The 22,288-nt window shown below is 36.8% G+C and overlaps 1 protein-coding gene across 4 annotated transcripts in view; it reads left to right on the top strand.

The window, feature by feature from the left end:
• The window catches only part of LOC150105675 (sodium/bile acid cotransporter 7-B-like), a 169,887-nt gene that overhangs the window by 49,661 nt on the left and 97,938 nt on the right, over positions 1–22,288 (top strand). For 2 of the 4 annotated variants that reach the window (XM_090394999.1, XM_090394996.1), the window contains one exon: positions 9,320–9,358. The exons of the other annotated variants lie outside the window; for them this stretch is intronic. In XM_090394999.1, coding sequence (XP_090251125.1) covers positions 9,320–9,358 — 39 coding nt within the window. The remainder of the gene's footprint in view (positions 1–9,319; positions 9,359–22,288) is intronic. 4 annotated transcript variants of the gene reach the window in all.

The raw sequence follows: 22,288 nt of genomic DNA, 5'->3' as shown, positions 1-22,288 counted from the left end.
ATTTCAAATAAAATTAGTGGGCTGTTGGACATAAACCAAGCTGAAGTAGAACTTGAGATAACAAACATTTGGAATAGCTTACATTTAAAATCAATAAACAATGAAGTCATTTGGAAGTATGCACATGAAAGATTCCCAATATTAACTGATATTGCACGAAAAATGTTGTCGTGTTTCGGATCGACATACTTGTCAGAATCTGCTTTTTCAAATATGATTGTCATGAAAAATCAATTAAGAAACTAAATTACAAATGATCATTTGGATGATTGTCTGCGATTGGCCACTTCTTCATATCAACTTGACTATGAAAATATTGCGAGGTCCAAACAATGCCAAATTTCACATTAACTTTTTTTTTTTTTTTAATTATTATTATTATTATTATTATTATTCCTGATACCTCCAAGGAGTCCGAAGACTCATCGTGGGAGGACATCTACAACTGTCTCTGCACCTATCCTCTACTACGAATCATCTCTATCAACGCCATCTGCCGCCTACCTCCAACACCACCACAACTAGTAATTTTTGTCTGTAAATTGCGTGTGTTCTGAAGGGCCGATTTGTATGTATGCGGGATGAAAAACCTGAGTTTCCAGGAGAAAAAACCCTGCTACCTCCGTATGAGATCGGCTAACTCACCTTTGATTGAAATCGACCAGATAAAGATTCCTCCCGTCGCGACGAGAATCGAACTTGGGCCTATTCCAATCGAAGGGCGCAATGTACCGTCGTTCTTCCAATTGCGCTACGGAGGCAATTAATCAACCAGCATTTCCTGTAACTTGTGAGTTTGTAATCAATCTGTTGTTTTTTCTAACTTTGGTTTTCCAAAATAGAGAGATAAATATTTTATACCAATATATTTGTTTTTTTTTGTTATATCAATTTATCACTTTTAATTATTAAAATAATTAAAAGTGATAAATAAATTTTTAAATACACAAAGTTTTTAGTTGCGTATTTTTTTTTTAGTTGTTTATTTGTGCGTAATCAGATATCAGGTTGGGGGAATGTGATCTGTATAAGAGAGTAGATCACCGAATAACGTTTTATAGAAAAGTAGCTCGTGTAGTAAAAAAGGTTGAACACCACTGTCGTATATGAACATATGGATTCTGCATTACTTCAACTTTGTTATCACCTCTGGGTCTGGCTCCTACTGGTGAGACCTCAATAAAGGTCGAAACCAGTCTGGTAGTGACCCTTCCCATAATGTATAGCATTATACATGTCTGCAAGGAGATCTTTAATATATATGAATGGTTGTTGAAAAAACTTTCAACAACCATTCTGAAGGTCAAAAGGTGAATAAGGTAGGTGTAAAATGGATGAACAAAGGAATTAAGCATGAAATCTGGAAGAAGAAGAAGAATGTACTTTGGATGCAGCATGAGATGAATAATAGTAATAATCAGTTGCATGTCTATCAAGAGCATGCCAGTAGAGTGACACAATTAGTTAGGACAACAAATGTGCAGTAAAAGGAGAAATTAGCAAATCAGGTCCTCAGGAGTTTTTTCAGTATGTGGCAAGTAGAAAGAAGAACGAGTATGGTAAAATAATTAATGGATGGAAGTGAGAGATTGGTAGCGGTTGCAGAGGATATTATTATTATTATAACCAAGTGAAAAAACTTTCAACAACTATTCTGAAGGTCACAAGGTGAATAAGGTAGGTGTAAAATGGATGAACGAGGGAATTAAGCATGAAATCTGGAAGAAGAAGAATGCACTTTGAATGCAGCATGAGATGAATAATGGTAATAATCAGTTTCATAATGTGTATCAAGAGCAGGCCAGCAGAGTGATGACTCAGTTAGTTAGGACAACAAATGTGCAGTACGAGGAGAAATTAACAAATCAGGTCCTTAGGAGTTTTTTCAGTAGAAAGAAGAATGAGTAAAAATCCATCAAATGATGTTAATGGATGGAAGCGAGATTGGTAACTGTTGTAGATGTTATTATTATTATTATCAACAGACCTCCATAGAAGATCTTCATCTGAGTACTGAATGACAAAGAGGAATGGAGTATACTGTCATCAGAAAAACTATGAATAGGATTGGATATTAGGGAGAGAAGAAAGAACATAGGAGAAAGTACAGAGCCTTGAGGTACTCTGGCATTCATGCAATGAACGACCAGAGAGGAAGCTGGAAATCTGCTCACAAAGGGGTAGGAGGGAGACCATAAGATGGCAGCTTAGAAAGAAGGCTGTGATGCCTGACTTCATCAAATGCTGTAAAAATATCAAGTGGTCACATGTTGGAAGTTTTTTTACTTGGCTATACTATAAATTAAAAATACCAAGAAATTATATACTTGGCTTAATCCTTTATCCAAGTGTAAGCAAACAAAGTTTGCTCCTGAAGTATTTTCAGGACTGGGCAACTCGTGGTAAAGGTGGTAGGTATGACTTCACATCACTTGCCTTAGTATCCCATAATGCAAAGCACATCTCCTTACAGACATGTATAATGATGTGCATTATAGGAAGGATCACTACCCAGACTGGTTTCAACCTTTATTGAGGTCTCTTCAGTGGGAGCCAGACCCAGAGGTTGATACTAAATTGAAGCAATGGAGGAATCATATTTTCATATACGAGTTGCCAAAAGGTGTCACACCTTATTATGGGATACTAAGGCAAGTGATGTGAAGTCATACCACCTTTACCAGGAGTTGCCCAATCCTGAAAATACTTCAGGCGCAAAACTTTGTTTGTTTACACTTGGATAAACGATTAAGCCAAGTATATAATTTCTTGGTATCTTTAATTTGTAGTATAGCCGAGCGAAAAAACTTCCAACAACTTTCTCTAATCCTTTAATTAGAGATTTAATAATAAGGTGTGATACCTTTTGGCAACTCGTATATGAAAATGTGACTTCTGCATTACTTCAACCTTAGTATCACCTCTGGGTCTAGCTCCCACTGATGAGACCTCAGTAAAGGTCACAACTGGTTGGTAGTTTGATTCCAGGGGAGCAGAGTTTTTGCTCTCTTAAGGTTTTTGCCTTAGGCAGCTTTTGAACATCTAGGGATTTGGATCCATTGGGGTGGCCTGTATTAATGCTTCCTTGGCTGATGCTTTTCCTGGAATATGAGCAGTTCTGCTTGGTGGTAGGGAAGCCTGTCTCTGAGCAGAGCCACTGCTGACTTAAATGATCACTTAGGTCGCTCATTGTTGGGTAATTTGAGTTTTTGGAGAGGTAACCCTGCACTTAAACAGGGAAATTGGTCTGAGTAGCCCTTCCCATAATGCATAGCATTATACATGTCTGCAAGGAGATGTGCTTTGCATTATTGGATACTAAGGCAAGTGATGTGAAGTCATACCACCTTTACCATGAGTTGTCCAGTCCTGAAAATACTTCTTTGTTTACTTGCACTTGAATAAAGGATTAAGCCAAGTATATAGCTTCCTGGTATCTTTAATTTAAAGTGGCCATATGAGATTTACAAATCTTTCCAATGTGTCCAATGGTAGGTAAGATTAACAAGGAGGTATGCTGTAGAACAGAGGTCTTCAACCTTTCGGACAGTGCGGGCCGCATTAAAATTTCAATGAAGCCCGCGGGCCACTAAGCTATACTGCGGTATTTAGAATTGTAAGATGTTTTCCAGATTTACAAGGAATGCTGTGCATTTGATACTTTACATAAAATCCTATAAAAATAAACTCAGCTTTAAGAGCATAGGTAGGAGTCTGGTTCATGATAAGTAAATACAATCAGTACTTGAAAAAAGATAATTTAATGAAGAAAACATTCATTTTTTACAATGTCAATGGGTGACTTGGCAATGTTTTTCCTTGACCAGCTTGTCAATGTTGGAAGTCACTATGTGCAGAGATGTTGGTCCATAATCTGAGTTCTTGTCTTAAACTTCACATGCTTCATTCTGGAGAACTACTCACATAAGTATGTGCTTCCTAATAAAGCGCACATCTTCAAAGCACGCTGGCAAAGATTAAGGAATGCATCCTCAGAAATGTAGTCTTTGTAAAATGTAAGCAAGGGCACAATGAATAATTTTTCTCTCAAAGAAGAGTTGTTTTGGAGTTCAAGCAGCTCCATTTATACTGAGCCTGGCATTTCTGCAGCATTGACACTGGACGGCATTGAAAATAAATCTAAAGAAGACTGTTGGTTATGAAAATCACTAAATCTCTCTTCGAACTCACTTCGCAACACGGATAATTTTGTAGCGTATTCATCAAGAAATGAACAGTTGGACTGAGAAGCTTTTTGCGAGTTTGCCTCCCAAAGTTTGAGTTTGGCCACAAAAGCTTTGATGTGATCAAACAGAGTGTGAACCAGTTGATCTTTGGATTGTAGCTGTGTATTTAGGTCATTCATATGCAACGAGAAGTCGGATTCCCCTTGGTTTGCATGAACTGCTGTATTTCTCTCCTTGAGTTAAAGACTCTTAAGAACCTTCCCTCTGCTCAACCAATACACATCACTATAATAAACCACATCACTGTAATCTGCTTTGCACTCTTGGTTCAAAACTCTTGGAATTGATGATAATTCAGTCCTCTTGCCCTAAATATGTTGGTGACAATCACAATAACTTTCATGACATTCTCAATCCAATAGCTTTTGGCACAAATTCTCCTGGTAGATTAAACAGTGGTAATGGATGAAATCTTTTCCTTCTAGTTCCAGTTCTTTCTGTACCAGCACAACAAACCCTTTATTCTTTCCTATCATAGCAAGGGGGCACTATCAGTTTCCACACCCTCAAGGTTGGTTAAGCTGAGGTCAAAACACTGGAGCGTTTTCTAGGCGGCTTCAAGAATATCAGTGCCTTTCATCATTCCCTTCATAGGTACGAGTGCTAGCAATTCTTTCGTCACATTGAATTGTTGATCGATGCCACAGACAAAGATAGCCAGTTGTACTGTATCCTTCACATCTGTGCTCTTATCTAAAGCAAGTGAATATGACGTAAATTCGGATGACTGCTTTTTTAAAGTTCCTTCAATGTCATTGGCAAGCTCTTTGAGACGTCATGCTACAGTTACCCCCAGACAAACTCAGTTTTTTAAACACTTCCTTATTATTTGCGCACAGAATATCTCTAGAAGCGATGAGACACTCTTTCACAAACTCTCTGTCCAAGAAGGCTTTTGATTTTTTAAAAGTTTTTTTTCAGCTTACATAACTTACTTTGATGCACGTTTCACTCTCTTCCCTCTGCCTTTTAAATGTACCCTGCTAGCATTTTAAATCAATTTGGAGATGGTTCACTTTGTCCACGCAAAGCCGTCCTTGAAGGTGATCGAAATCAGATGCATGCTTTGTCTCGTAGTGTTGTTTTATATTGTATTCTTTTGATACTGACTCACAACAAATTAAACACACTGGCTTATCATCAATTGGCACAAAAAAGTACAAATCGGTCCAGTTTTCATTAAAAACCTGATAAGAATCACTTGATTTATGCTTTTTACTTGTAGACGCCATAGTGATGGAAGGTGAACCCAAGAAATGATCCAAAATGGCCGTGTAATGGTTATTATCCACTGACCATGTCTCACACTAATGAAAAAAGTCTGGCAATATAAAACCACAATACGCCATGACTGACACGATGAACCTGTGTGCGCTTATACATGAATATCACACTGTTTACGACTGACTGACTGACTGTGGATGAGATCCTCTTGTATTTATATGAAAATAATGAAGTATCGAGAACCTTCGAGATGTATCTGGAAGGCACTAGACAGTGCACTTGAACAAACTACTGCTTTAGCCATCTATCTGCGACATTAGTACTATTATTTAAATACCGCTTGGTGCTGGTAGATGGCTGAAGAAGCATGTCGATTTAATATTTATTTTTATAGGATTTTATGTAAAGTATCAAATGCACAGTGTTCCTTGTGAATCTGGAAAGCATTTTACAATTCTAAATACCGCAGTATAGCTTAGTGGCCCACAGGCTTCATTGAAATTATTTTTTATTTAATCACATTTTAATGTTAAGTAGTTATTTTTTCAAAACTGCCGGTAGGCCACAGCATATAGCTCCACATGCCACAGGTGGCTTGCGGACCATGCGTTGAAGACCCCTGCTGTAGAACCAGAATAGCAATATCCATATTAGCAGTCACTTTTTGTTGTTGATGACCTTCTCCATCACTTTTGAAAGTATTGTGGTGATAGAAATTTGATGATAGTTTGATGGCTGAATATTATTTCCCTTTTTTTAAGGAATAGGACTGAATAAAAGCTTGCTTCCATGTGTTGGATAGATGCCAGATGAGTAGGGCAGCTTGTAAAAGTAATATAAGATGAGTGGTAATTTGGAGCACAAGCTCATAGTTCATGTATAAGCGCAGCACGCAGGTACAAATGGAGAGATATTATCTGGACTGAAAAACTTATTAGTATCAAGGCTATTGAGTTTTATTATTATTATCATCCCCTCCATGGAATCAGGACTCATCGTGGGAGGTTCATTCAGTTGACAACATATTTATCATATAGAATCTTAAAGTCCTTAACACGCCTTGCATTAACAACACATTCTGGCAATCGATTCCATTCACTGACAATTCTCCATGTAAAAAACCTACTCCTTACATCCTTCTTCACCACACTTTTACATAACTTCCAGGAATGACCTCTGGTTTTTCCCCTCTTACCTTGTACTCTTTTTATTGGATCAATCCGATAAAATCCTCACACTAACTTAAACATCTCTATCATATCACCCCTCTTCCTCCTATCCACCAAACTCTACAACCCACATCTCTTCAACCTCTCTCCATATCCAGCATTCCAAACTCCTGATATTGTCTTAGTCACTCATCTCTGGACCCTCTGCAATGTCTCCACATTACATTGAAAATCAGGTGACCAGATCTGAGCACAATAGTCCAAGTGTGGTCTGATCAGTGCCTTATACAGTGGCACAACCACTTCCTTATCCTTGCATGTTAGAGCACTTCTTATCATAGCAGCACTATTTAATCTTTGCAATCCTAGCAATATGCCCTCTAAACTTCAGTCTACTGTCAACCATCACTCCCAAATCTCTAATCTCATCCACTTTCTGCAGTACAGCACCATCAATATAATACACAGCATATTTCTGCACTCCAAAATGCAACATCTTGCACTTAGTGATATTAAAACTTCAATCCCACTCTTTTGTCCAAGTAAAAAGTCTATCTAAATATTCCTGAAGGGATTCAGCATTAGCAGTGCACTTATAATTCTTCCCAACTCTGCATTATCAGCAAATAACTGAAGATTCCCAGGCAGTCCGTATGATATATTGTTTATTTCTAATATCCCTCCATTAAAAGATCAGAGGAGACATACTGATAATGGTTCATGGAATACTGGGAGGGAGGATTGGCTTTGGTTGTCTAAACACAAGTTGGAAAACTGATGCCAATGGGTCTGCTTTATCTTTAGGAGATCTTGTCATTGCTCCATCAGGATGGGAAAGAGCAAGGTGGAAACATAGTAAGGGATAAGGCTCATCTGCCATTTAAGTAAGAGGCAAGCTTAGTGCATTCAGTTCTTACCAAGTCTGCCTTAGATTTGCTTGTTTTTTTTTTTTTTTTTCAGTTGCTATGAGCTGTAGTATAAGCTGAGTGAGAGGATGGTGATTTTAGCTTGAGCTAAGTATATACTGCATTTTTAGCTTGGTCTGCTTTGGCACAACTGTTGGAAAAACAAAGCTTGGATAAGGGATTTTGAATGAAATGAGAAGAATATCATTTATAAAATCAATACTCTATTAGTGCTTGAATCAGAAGACCAAGCAGTAATATAAATTTCCAAGATCATCTTCGTGGTCACCATTATAATTCATAGGACCGAGGCAGATTGGCTGGGATAAGGATAATCTGTCAAAAAAGAAACATGGACAAAGTTATGGTCAGAATTACCAGTAGGAAAGCTAATGTCACTGGCATATTTGGAGAGAAAGCTGTTTAAGGAAAAGTCCAGAATGTTGGAAGAAGAGTAGGGATTATCTGGAATTGTGGTAGATGAGTTAACAGTTTGCATTAAATCATTACTGTCAGCAAACTATTCAGTTTTTCTTCCAGCTTTGTCTGCAAAGTTAGAGAAGGGGAAAGGCAATTAGAATTATGGATGATGCAATCTCCAAGGAAGATCAACTCTGAGTTTGAGTGATTAGACTATACGTAATTAACTTTCAGAAATAAATAATCAGTGTTACCATCAGAATAAATAGTGGTAAAGAAAGTAAATCAAGGCAATAAAATGAGGTAAGGAAATCTATGCCAAGCTAAGGTGGATCATATAAAAGGAAATTCCAGGTGTGATAAACTTTGGCATGGAATATTAGACCTGACAAAAGCTCATGTTCTACCTTTTTTTTTTAAAAGAAGACATGTTCTGTAAAAAGTTTAGGCAAGCTTAGTAGTAAAGGATGCCAATTGAGGATCATTGATGAAAATAACAGACTGAGTTTGGATGTCTGTAAGTGTTGATTCTTATTTGTTGTTATATGTTAATGTTAATGGATGGTGGTTGCCAATGTGGATTTTTTAGTATATTTTTTACTAATTATTGATTTCTGCATTTTATTATTATTATTTTTTTGTGGGAGACTTTTTAACTTCAGTAACACTAATTTTTGTGCTGTCTTTCATGTTGAGAAAATTAGAGTAGAGGTGTGCAGTAGGAATGAAGGACTTGTGGACATGACTCCTACACAGGAAGTGTCCAGATCTGCTGATTAAGCAATAGCAGGAATATTTGCCAGCTGATTGGGACATCTTCCATTAAGAGTTACCAACAAGTTCAGTCCCATCTAGCTGGTAGCCAGCCTGGAAACTACTTTCCTTACTTCATACTACTGTAATTATTGAATTAGCATTGAATTGTAGTTCAATAATTACAGTATGGAGAGCATGTCCAGCAAGGTCACCACCCACACTGCATGCAAGAAGAAAGGGAGGAGAGGGGGAACAGAAACAATAGACTGCTCTAGAGATGAAACATGGCAGTGGCCACTTGATGCCTTCAACAGGGGATAGTGGTGTTTCACCAGGCAATGAAAAACATCTGCCATCTCGCTGATGGCATTTCCTCCAGCTTATGGAAGGTATGCTTTTAAGGTAGCAATATGCATCTCACTAGAGCCCTGTTTATGGAAATGCCATACTACAAGTAAGGTGGGATTGACTTGGTTGGTGGAGATTATTTGTATATATATATATATATATGTACTGTGCATAGGAACAATAAATAAATAGCATTTATTTATTGTTATTTATTTATTTATGATAATATATTTGTTATTATTTTTTGAAGGCACTGGCTGTATTTAACTCAGCTCTGGGTAGTTTTTTGGTAAGCATATTTTTTTTGTAGATTACTAGAATTTTTTCTTCATTCGTATAAATTTAATATTAATTATTCTGAACATACATTTTGAGTTTAAGTAGAAAATAAAAGAAAAATAATTATTTAAGATATCAAAAGATGTACAGAATTATACTTCAATCAAACCATTATCCTGTTGAATAAGCATCTCATCCCACTACTAAGAGGAAGAAAATGAAACCTTTTATAATTACCATAAATTATTGTTGTTGAGCATTAACCATTTATGGTTAATGCTCAATAAGAGAATCAAGAGAACAATAGAATGCTGAGTTTCCTGATTTTAGTAATTTGTGAACACTGTGGAAGATTATCCTTAATGGTATATTGTCATTCCATCATCATATTGGCAAATATATATCCATCATCAGTCATATTACACAAATTCGAGATTATCAATGTCTGTCCCCATAGAGCCATCTCAATTTGTTCTTCCAAGTCCTGTGTACTGTAGTAATTGAAACAAAAAGAAGGTGCATATGTGAACAATGAATACAGTAATTAACAAGTAAGTCTATCCATGAGTACATGGATACTTGATCATGACCTGAAGTATTTATTATTACTATTATTATATTGGCATCTCCATGCAATCAGAAAACTCATGGCAGGAGACCCACACTAACCATTACTTACACCATACCTATGCTGGCCTGGTTGGCCAAGTGGTTAACATACCCGCTCTCCAACCAACAGGTTGTGGATTTGAATCCTGCTTTGGACAGCATGATGTTTGTGATTGTCTTACCTTGTACTGCTATAACCTTTCATATGGTGCAGCATAACCTTTGCTGTCCTTGCACCAAAAAAAAACAAAAAAAAACATAAATCATCATCATCACAATACCTACCTCTCCTTAAACTCATTCACTTTTAGGCATTCACAACTATCTTTGACAATCCATTCCAATCATTCACCACTCTCTAAACAAAAGTCTAATTCACAAGCCTTTACTAACCACACTCTTACACAACTTCCAGGGGGATGATCCATAGTTTTCTCTCTACATATCATATGTTGAAAAATTTCTTTTGCATCAAATTTCCCCTTTTCCACTTATTAACTAAAATTTGCAATCCTCCACACATTCAGTCTATCCTCATAGAGAGCATTCTGTAGACTTGTATATAGCTTGGTCACTTATCTCTGGATCCTGTCCACCACCTTTGGATCTCCAAGAAACCCAGCTGACTAAATCTGTGCACATTAGTTAAGATGCAGCTGTATCATAGCCGCCTTAGAAAGAGGGGGTAACAACCTCCCTATCTGTATTTTCAGTGTGACATCCAAGTAATCCTTTGCACTATTTTGCCAACTTTTACTATATGTCCTCTGAACTTCAACTCTCTGCCCGTTATCACCCCCAAATTTCTTGCTTATTAATTTCCTGCAATCCAGTACCATCAATGTAATACAATATGTAATCTTTTGCAGTGTTAAATTGATGACTATTATCCTTTGTTCACATTACCAATTTATTTAAATCATCCTGCAAAATGTTTATATCACTTTTATCAACTGTTGCCCCTCTCCAGCTTTGCATCATTTCAAACAACTGAATAGCCTCCTCTTTAGATCATTCTCAATATCATTAATATACAAATTAAAAATTAAGCAGTTATGGCACTAGTACAGAGCCTTGAGGTACTCCACTAGTTACCTTCATTTCCTTGATTTTACTCCACCATATGCTGCTAGCTGGTCTTTATCCAGCAGCTATTCCTATATCCATACTACTAACTTAGGTAATAGTTTTCCATGCAGTAATCTGTTAAACACCTTTGCAAAGGCCAGCAGCAGTATCATTGTGTAACTATTTCCCTTATCCAATTCCACTGTCACTCCATTATAAAATGTTAGCACATCACTAAGAGAGGACCTGCCTTTTTATAAACCCATGATGCCCACCATAGAGTATAATATTTCTGTCTACCATTCCCAAATTCTATCTCTAACCAGCTTTTCCAATACTTTAACCACCACTCCTAAGATAATAATTGGTTTGTAATTTGCTACTTCCATCTTGCCTGAGTAATAGAAGTATCTTACACCCTTTCTATTCCCCTGGAAACTTGCCAAAGCTGAGACTTAAACAGCTTCATCAGAGGTACTTTCAGTTCTCCTACACATTTTGTAACACACAAGCCAAAATGGTATCCATTCCCACTGGCTGTATTCATATTGGTATTTTTCAATATGCTGAGTGCCTCCACTTTGTCTACCTCATTTCTCACATAATTTTTTGTCACATCAGCAACTGCAAAATCTCTAATGGATGATCTTGCAGTGATCACTTAGTAGCTCATCTTTTCTTCTGCTTTTGTCACTTTCCTCCATTGGCATTGGCAAATGTAGGATTTCCTTTGGTCTCCTTAGCTAATTTTCTCTTGCAATTTGATTTAGCCCTTATTACCTGCATTTTGTCTTTCTCATAAGCAAGCTGATCGCCTTTTTCTTTATATTTCCTCCACAATTTTTTCTTTCTTTGCATCTCCTGCTTTATATTGCTGCTCATCTATTTAACTCCTGCTTGGCTTATCCTTCTAACCCTGAGTATGGAATCAGATACTGCTTCTCTCAAACAATCCCTGACTACTTGCTATTCATCCATTTTAGATTCTTATACCACTGTACTCCAAGCTGACTCCTAAGGTGGTTATAATCATCAGATTTGTGGTTCCACATAAACCCTTTCATGAATGAAAGATCGAATGGAATGGAAACATTCAAGGTCATATTACTCAGGTTGCCAGAATAGCTTATAGGATTACTTGACTATTGAAGAACACACTAACAAGTAAAGATAAGGAAGTTGTTATTCTTCTTTATAAGACCTTCATATGTCCTCATCTGGATTACTATGCTCAGATCTTGGGAATGAGGAAGTAATGGAAAAGATCCAGAGGCCAGTGACCAAGATAGTCAGTGGTCTGTGGATTTATTATTATTATTTTTTTATGTTGAGCCTATACTTAAGAGGTTGGTTAATCAACCTATAGTATATTAGTACCTTGTATGGGCAATGGATTGGGAAAGGAGAAATTTGTTTATATTTGATTTAAAAGGCTGTATATTGTATTCCTTGGGAAACACATAAGGGGGGAAGATTGTTCCCCAATACAGCAGTAGCAGGGATGGAGGAGGAGGAAAAGAAACTTGTTCTGTGGTTTTCAAGTGTTTTTTGAAGGGATGGTCGGTGGCAGCTGCATGTGTTCCAACAGACTTAGTACGGAGTGGCGGAATTATTGATGCTATTTCATGTGAACATTTGCCATGGAAATATTTATAGAATACACATATTGCAGAAACCAAATGTCTGTGTGAAAGTGGGAAGAGCGAGTTGGTAAGATATGGGTTATTGATCAATCTAATTGCCATCCTCTGTATTGAGTCAAGCATTTGAGGGAGCTCTTAGGGGGTCCCACAAAAAATGTGAGAACAGTATTCAATAGTTGAGTGGATTTGTGATTTGTATAAAGTCAACAGTTGTTTAGAAGTGAAGTAATATCTTGATCAAAAGAGAAGTCCTAGTTTTTTTAGAGCGAGAAGGCACTGGTTGTAATTTGTTTATGCCAGGAAAAGCTTGATGTCAATGTGATTCCAAGAAGAGAAATCTCATCTTTTCTGGAAATTTGAGTGTTGTCAAAGGTAATACTGAGAGAAAAATGGTTCTTTTTTTGTGAGAAATAAGGCAGAACTGTGTTTTGCTAGCATTGAAATTGGGGAGGTTATCTGAATTCCACTGAAGGATGGCCTGGAGATCAGAATTAAGAGCAGTGGTGATTGATTGTTCTGTAGTTTGAGGTGATTTGTATAGAGCAAAGTTTATCAAATGAAAGGGAGGAGTGCAATGTGCCGTCATCTGCAAAACTGTGTATTGGGTTGGAGGTCAACTGAAGTAGGTCATTAATGTATAGAATGAAGAGGGGTTGGTGTGAAACTCTGACATTAGTTGAATGGTGAGAGGATAAGGAACCATCCACCATCACACATAGTGTGTGCCCAGACAGAAAGCTGGCAATCCAACTGCAGTTGGATTGCCAGAAATTTGCTTAGTTAAGCCTTTGTGCCAGACCCGGTCAAAAGCTTTGGAGAGATATCAAGTGCAACCACTTGAGATTCATCAGACTTCTCCATGGCATTTGTCACGAGTAGATTCCTGTTGATCTGCAGTGATGGAATCCTTACTGGAATGCTCCCAATGAGGATAGATTGAGGGTTTGTGGATTGCAAAAGTTGGTTGATAGGTGAAAAAAGAGAGAGGATATAGTAGAAACATTTAAGTTACTTAAAGGGTTTTATGGGATTGATGCAGAAACCTAGAGAGAGAGAGAGAGAGACCAGAAATCCTCTCAATACTGTTCAAGCCTATGTCAGAAAGTTAAATTCATAATAAGTGAACTCTCTGAAGTACATAAACAATAACTGAAGTATAGAGCCAAAAGACTTTAGTTTATCTTTCTGACATATGGTATTGAGAAGGTTTTTGCTCTCTCTCTTGGGTTTTCCCTGGTTTTGATGAGAATCAACAGTTTAAAACAGCTGTCAAGTGACTGAAACCTAATTTAAGTACTAATAAAAGGCAAACATGCAGACTCCTAGGCAGGGCTTGTGCCTTAAGCAGTGCAAACCAAGGCAACTCTTATGCAGAAGCTTATATGCTCTCTGGAATTTCTTTAAAGTTTCTTTCTATATTTGTCTATAAAATATGGTTAGATTACTAATATCCTCCATTATTATTATTATTGTTATTAATATCTAACCTCCATGGAGTCAAAGGACTCATCATGGGAGGTCTACACTCTCTCTCATATCAAAAGATCGTTCACCATCTTACCAGCCATTATGGTAAGATGATATGCATCCTCATCCACTTCATATCCATTATATATATTTCAATGTAATATCAAGGGTATTACAATTTTGATATGCACTTCACATCCATTATGATAACCTTAACGTCTATAGACGTCTTGGCTGGTAGTGTAGTTAAACTGTGTCATGAACCCATTTACAGTTTCTACACTCACCACACTTTCAGGCAATGCATTCCACTCACCAATCACTCTCCATGCAAAAAACTGCTTTTCACTCCTCTGCTCACACCCTCCTTTTACAGCTTCCATGGATGGCCTCTGGTTCTACCCTTGCCTCCCTCTACTCTATGAAATATCTTCTCTGCATTAATCTGGTAACAACCCCCTCACCAACTTATATATCACAATCATATCCCCTCCTTTTGTTCTATTCATAAGGCTCTGTAAGTTGCATTCCCTCCATCTCTCTTATCTGACATTCCATAAGCCTGACACTAACTTAGTAACTCTGGACCTTCTCCAATACATCCCTCCTGTAAACCAGGTGACCAAATCTGTGCATAGAAGTTCATATGTTGCCTGATCAAAGCCTTATACAGAGGGAACCATAACCTCTTTGCTTTGCATGTTAATGTCCTCCTTCATTTCCATAATCTGTTGGGATGCTCTTAAAATTTTAGTAGTGTAACTCCTAAACTTCAAGTCTCTGTTCACTATCACTACCTCCTTCAAACTTTCTCCTTTAATTGTATACTTTGCATCCCAATCTTGCCTACCAAATTTCAAGACTTTACACTTTATAACATTAAACTGAGAATCCAATCATCTGCCTACTCACACAGCCTATTCAGATCCTCCTGCAAGGCTGCAACATAATAATAATAATATTGCATCGGGGTGCTTAAGAGTCAAAGCTGTATAACTGAGAGGAGACCTCCACATAGCCTTTAAAGGAATGCGGAGAACCGACCAGGGCTTCTGACCTAATGTCCAATCCTCACCTTCTCATGGTGCACCCTGTTTGGTATCTACCTGGATACTGAACGAACGAGGATGGGCTGGCAATTTGGGATTTAGCCGACCAAACTGTATTCTTATTGGGTTAAACCAAAATAAAAAATGATGGTACAACATGACAAAATAACAAATGCTGGCTGGGGCGTTGCCCGGTTAAACAAGGCCCCCCTTGTTTTTGTCAGGGAACCAGGGCGAACAGTGAAAAGTCAGCTACTGGAACAAATCTGAAAGCACACCCCAACTCAACATCACCAGAGTTAAAGATCAGTACTATCAATGTAAGAAGCCTGAATGGCAAAGAAATGGAGCTAGCTGAGGAATTAGATAAGTACCAGATTGACATAGCAGGGGGTGACTGAAACAAAAAAGACAAATACTGGTGAGATCTTTCTGAACAATAAATACAAATGTTATGTTCAGGAAATGACAATCAAGGAAAAGAAGGAGTAGCCATAGTATTCAACACAAAATACGAGGCTAATCTTCTTGAATTGCAGGCTGTCTCAAGTAGAGTAATGTGGCAAAATATCAGAATGGGGAATTGGACAATGAGACTAATTTGTGCCTATGGTCTCACAGAAGATTCTACTAAGATAGAAGTGGAGGAATTATTTGATGTTTAGATAAAGCAACTGACACAATGAAAAAGGAAAAGTTGGTCTTTGTTGGGGATCTAAATAGCAGAGTAGGAAATGATTGTGAGACATACAAAAATATTTTGGGAAAATTTGGAGAAAAGAGCAAAGCTAATAATAATGGCAAACACCTGTTGGATTTCTGCTCAGGACATGGACTGGTTATTACTAACACCATGTTCCAACATAAAAATGTACACAAATTCACATGGAGAGAAGAGGCAAGAAATAAGAAAAGTCTCATTGACTATGTTATTGTTGATAGTGATGTTTTCTCCCTGGTGCAGGACACCAGAGTGTACAGAGGATTTCAAATTGGAAGCGATCACTATTTAGTCTTGAGCAGGATAAAATTGAATTTCATATTGAAAAGAATAACATGTAAGAAAGTTTTAAAGCGAATAAAAGTTGAGCAGCTCTCAGATGTGAAGTGTAGACTAAAATACACAAATATTATTGAAAAAAAAATGAAAGAGTTTGGGAACAGGAATCAAACCTTGGAGTTTCAGTGGCAATCTCTGAAGAAAACATTGATTGATTCTGCCAGAGAGGCATGTGGTGAGGTTGTCTGTAAGGATAAAAAAATCAGAACTCCATGGTGGACACAGGAAGTTAAAGAGGTAGTGAGGGAAAAGAAGAAAGCATATCAAAAGTTCCTGGCAAATAAGTCAGCTTTTGCTCTTAGAGAATACAGAGACAAATGTAAGAAAGCAAAACATTGTGTAAAACTAGCTAAACAAAAGTGATGGGAGGACTTTGGCAAGAACATAGAAAGTAAATATCAAGAAGTGGTAAGATATTCTGGAGGTTGTTGAAGAAGCTTAGAAATGGAGGAAAGAGTGCTGTAAAAGGAATTAGAGATGATAAAGGTGACATGAAAACAGGAGAAAAAGATATCCTTGAAATATGGAGTAATTACTTCAAAAAATTGCTAAACGAAACAAGCAGTGATAGCACAGTGGTAAAAAACATTCAACAGGCATACAGTCAGGAATATATATCCATACTTGAGGTAGAAAAAGCCATCAAAGGCTTGAAATGTGGAAAGGCAGCAGGAGTAGATGATATTCTACCAGATATGCTGAAGTATGGTGGTATAAAAGTCTTACAGTGGCTGCACTGCATATTTCAGAAAGCCTGCCCAGAGGTATGAATTCCCGATGATTGGAGCAGAGCCCCTAATAGTACCATACATAAAAAGGGAAATAAAACTGAATGCGAGAATTACAGAGGTATTTCCCTACTGAGTGTTCCTGGCAAGATCTATGCAAGTATACGTTAGAAACGGTTGAGAAGAATTGTGGAAGAAAAGCTTGGTGAAGAACAAGCTGGATTCAGGCCAAATAGAGACTGTCAGGATCAGATCTTCACTTTATGACAAATAGTTGAGAAAGCATGGGAAAATAACAAAGATCTATATTTAAGTTTTGTCGATCTGGAAAAGGCATATGACAAGGTGCCAAGAGAGAAGCCCTTCAATATGCTACAGTTATATGGTGTCAATGGGGCATTATATCAAGCAATACTTAATCTTTATTTGAACTGCAAGTCAGCAGTTAGAATTGAAGGAAGCACAGGAAGATGGTTTAATGTTAAATCTGGTGTGAGACAAGGATGTACATTATCCCCTCTGTTATTCATTATCTATATGGATCATATTATGAAGGAAAGTGGTATTAAACATGATATCAAATTGGAGATGTTAATGTCAGCTCTTTGCTTTATGCGGACGATATTATACTTCTAAAAAATATGCTATAAGTCTGCAAGATTCCCTGACTAAATTGAATAACTGTTGTAATAGATATGGTATGAAGGTCAGCATTAAAAGACAAAGACAATGAAAATAGGTAGAATTGTTGAAAATGTCGATTGTTGTGAATGGGGAACCTGTGGAACAAGTAAAATATTTCAGCTACTTAGGCACGATTTTTACTGAAGATGGTAAATTGAATATGGAAATAGACAACAGAATCAACAAAGTATGGTAGGAAGTCAATTGAATAAATTCATATGGAATAAGAAAGAAATTAGTTGGAACACTAAATTAGCTGTATACAAGACAGTGTTCAAACCAGTTTTAACTTATGGATCTGAGAGCTGGGTCAGAAGTAAAACACTTGACCAAAGACTAGAGACCAGAGATATGATAGTCCTGAGAAAAATTAGAGGCATGAACAGATGGCATCAATGGCAATATCATATTAAAAACGAGGATATTAGTAAAGAACTTGACATTGTTGGCATCCAGGAATGCGTCAGCAGAGCTAATCTCAGGTGGTATGATCATGTAAACAGAATGGGTGAGAAAAGATTAGCAAAACAAGTGTTCTCTGCCAGGTTGGCAGGGAAACGACCCTGAGGAAGACCAAGATATAGGTGGATTGATACGGTACAATGTGCCTTAGACGATAGAAATATAAGATCTGATAATGTTGGAGTCTTGACAAGTAACAGACTGATTTGGAGGAAAATTGTAGATAGGAAGTTAGTAATGATGGATATTTTTCATGTAGTACTATCATATCCTGTACACCCCTTTAGGGTACATGTCAGGAATTTGATGATGATGATATTACATCTTATTTATGCCAAATTGAAGCTTTCAGCTTTATACTTCTGTACTTATTAATCTTTTCACTTTAGCTTCAAAATGATAATGAATAAATCTGAAGTTCGAAAATACTTTAGGAAACATAAAAATGAGGAAGCACCAATGTATTTATTGTCCAAAGCAAATTTCCAGATTTCATGGATGAGGCATTTAGAAAATATGCATGAATGACATTATTATTATTTCGTGACACCTATACTACAACTCTCTGTCTCCACTACTACATTGAACTTCTACTGTCATCATCATCTACATCAATGCCATCTACTGTCCACCACCATCACCACTAGTATTTTTTGTCTGTAAATTGCATGTGTTCTGAAGTGCCAATTTTTCTGTATGCGGGATGAAAAATCTGAGTTTCTGGGAGGAAAAACCCTGCTGCCTCCATATGAGATCGACTAACTCACTTTCAATTGAAAAATTCCATATAAAGATTCCTTCTGTCATTAAGAGACTTGAACTTAGGCCTTTTCCCATTGAAGAGCATAACATACCATTGTTCTTCCAACTATGCTACATTTTAAAAGAAGGGTTGAGAAAAATATGGAATCTTCAAGTAGCTCAGTAGAATTAAGGCTAATCAGTCAGTTTTAAACTTTTGTAAATGAAAAAAAATTAAGTGAATTTGTATCTAGATTGACTTCTAAAGATGGAATCTGAATTCAAACAATTGCCAGTTGTTATTTTATAAGCAAATCAATTTCAGAGCAGAATTATGTATTACCAAAGAACCAGTCTGATATCTTAAAATTAATTTTGAACATCTATGAACATAAAAAAGAAAAATATCAAAAATTAAAGAGTTATTAGAATCAGATCACGATTTTAGTCTTACTTTGGATGAGTGGATCAGTATTGGAAATAAAATATATTTCAGTATTGTTGTTCATTCAAATGAAGTGAAAAATGTTTACTTTAGGATTATTTTATATATCTGGAAAAGTGTTTATCAGTTGATATTCCAAATATTGTGGACTTATGAATGCAGTGATTTGGAATAATTTTGAAAGACATACTGTGGTTATAATGACAGATGGTGCATTGGATGTGAATGCTTGGTTGAAAATTTACTCTGGCTTAATCATGGAACTGCTGATGAATTTCTATAAAATGTATTATATATATATATATATATGTGTGTGTGTGTGTGTGTGTGTGTGTGTTTTAAATATATTGAAAAAAATAATTTTCATGAGCAAAATTGTATATGCCTCTAGTCCTGGGAAAACAGAAAAATAGTTCAAGACTTAAAAACCCTAATCACTCACAATAAATTAGAATTACCTAAATTAATATCATTTACCATGGAAGAATTTATCATTTATCATGGAAGAACTAGGACTAATTCTTGACAAAGTTAACAAGATCAGTAATAACAGAGGACTTCAACTCAATTCTAGCAAGACAAAGATCATGGTTCTCAAAGGAAAAACAAACAGAGAAGCTCCTGAGAAACAAGTATATCTTAATGGAGAAAGAATTGAGGAAGTCAGCAAGTTTGAGTACCTGGGATTCATTATTAATGTGAAGAATTTGCTGTTCAGAAGATGTCAGAAAAAGGTTAGGAATGGCTAAAACAACAGTCAAAGACCTGTCTAAAATCTGGAAGGATGGATCTATCTCCATGAGAACAAAGTTGAGGATTTTAGATGCAGTTGTTTTTCCAACAGCGACTTATGGATGCGAGACTTGGAACCTAAAGAAGTCAGATAAGAAATGGATATCTGCTTTTGCGATGTGGTGTTACAGAAGGCTGTTGAGGATATCATATACTGAAAGGCGTACAAATGAATGGGTGTTAGAAAAGATTAGTAGAACTTTAAGGCTCCTTAAGGATATTGACAGAAGAAAGTTAAAATATTTTGGACACATAGAAAAGATGGAAGGAGGACTTCTCAGAACAGTAATAGAAGGTAAATTTCCTGGAAAAAGAGGCAGGGGTAGACCATCAATGAGATGGATGGATGGCATGTGTGTGGAGTGACTGATCTTCAGAGAGTTGAGGCTGCCAGAAAAGCAAACAACAGGACTACATGGAGAGGCCTGGTGTGGAACGTCATCGAGCATCGGAGTGACCATACGGCATCTGTAGTTGCCCAGTGAACATAGAGAGAATATCATTTACAAAATGTTTTAATTTGTTAACCAGTGTAATGGTACTATACAGAACCGAAATACTGGCAAGTGATGGTTATTCTAAAATTGTAATTTTTTTACTTATGGTCCTCATCTCTTGATTATATATTCAGTATTTCTTTATATGTGCCTGTTAAAAGTATCAAGAACAACAACAAAAAGATGAATTATTACCAAGTATAGGTGCTGTTCAGAGTTGCCAGTAGTTGGAGATGTTTATGGCCCACATGAATAGGTAAAAATTGGCCATATTTCTAAATTATATTTAAAATATTGCAAAACAATAAAACAAATTAAAATTCATTGAAATGTAATTAGAAGTAAAATAACTCACCTCAAACAATCCTGTATGTATATGTATGTATATAGGTATATATAGATGTGTTTGTGTGTGTGTGTGTGTGTGTGTGTGTGTGTGTGTGTGTAAAAATTACAAGAAAATAGATTCCTTCTTTTTGCATTCCAAGTTGTGTTCTTTACTGCAGAGTAGCTGCAGTAGCAGTTCTACTCTATGGACATAAACTGTATCTGATTTGAAATTATTCAGCATACTATCTGTAACAGTGAAATTCTTACAGCATATTGAATTTTCAAGATGTGCTCTAATTTTAATATCTGCATTCTGTTTTTTGCTTGTGTTTTGACAGTAGTTACAAGTGAAAAAATTCTTTCAACAGCAGTATTACTCACTGATGTGACCAGATAATTTGACAAATGCTTAAATTGTGGTGTCAGTTAACACCTATTGTACAGTCCTGAAACTGTCTTTTATCCACCTTTGAACCCTTTCCACAGTTAATTTACCCCTTTTAAATACTAGGGACCAAATCTGAGAACAATAGTCTAAGTGTGGTCTGATCAGGATCTTATACAACGGAATGATAACTCATAAGTTAAGGGGATAAAAATCCCTTATTGTTTTTCAGCCAGTAAGCGAAACTAAGATCGAAAACTACGATCTGTAACGTTTCATGCCGACGAACTGTCAGCGTATCCAAGCGTAAGTGACCACTTGGTAGTGCCACACCACGGCAACTCGTTGCAAAGGTGGAGCAAGATCCCTCACTGTTCTTGGTATTTTCTCATAATGTAAAACACACAGCTCTTAAGAGATGTAGTACTGTTTTACATTATGAGGAGAGGTCACTACCCAGACCGGTTTCAACCTTTTTTGAGGTCTCATCAGTGAGTAGCTAGACCTAGAATATCAGAGTTTAAGTGAAGAAAACTTACATACTTTTGCTATACGATTGCCCGAAAGGTGTGTCACTGTATTATATTATAACATAGTATAACTAAGATGAAAAGCCAAACGGCTATTTTTTTCTGGCGAGGTTGATATAAGTTAAGGGGATAAAAATCCCTTATTGTTTTTCAGCCAGTAAGCGAAACTAAGATCGAATACTACGATCTGTAACGTTTCATGCCGACGAACTGTCAGCGTATCCAAGTGTAAGTGACCACTTGGTAGTGCCACACCACGGCAACTCGTTGCAATGGTGGAGCAAGCTCCCTCACTGTTCTTGATATTTTCTCATAATGTAAAACACAGCTCTTAAGAGATGTAGTACTGTTTTACATTATGAGGAGAGGTCACTACCCAGACCTCCGTCACTAACAGTGAGGGAGCTTGCTAATTCATGCTAATTTAATTTCATCTCATTTAATCTTTTC

The sequence above is a fragment of the Typopeltis vanoorti genome, chromosome 6 (genome assembly GCF_054136105.1).
Source record: "Typopeltis vanoorti isolate ZY-2024b chromosome 6, IOZ_Tvanoo_1.0, whole genome shotgun sequence".
NCBI classification, from domain to species: domain Eukaryota; kingdom Metazoa; phylum Arthropoda; class Arachnida; order Uropygi; family Thelyphonidae; genus Typopeltis; species Typopeltis vanoorti.
Note: the sequence above shows the minus strand (reverse complement) of the source record. Positions and strands in the feature narration are given on the sequence as shown.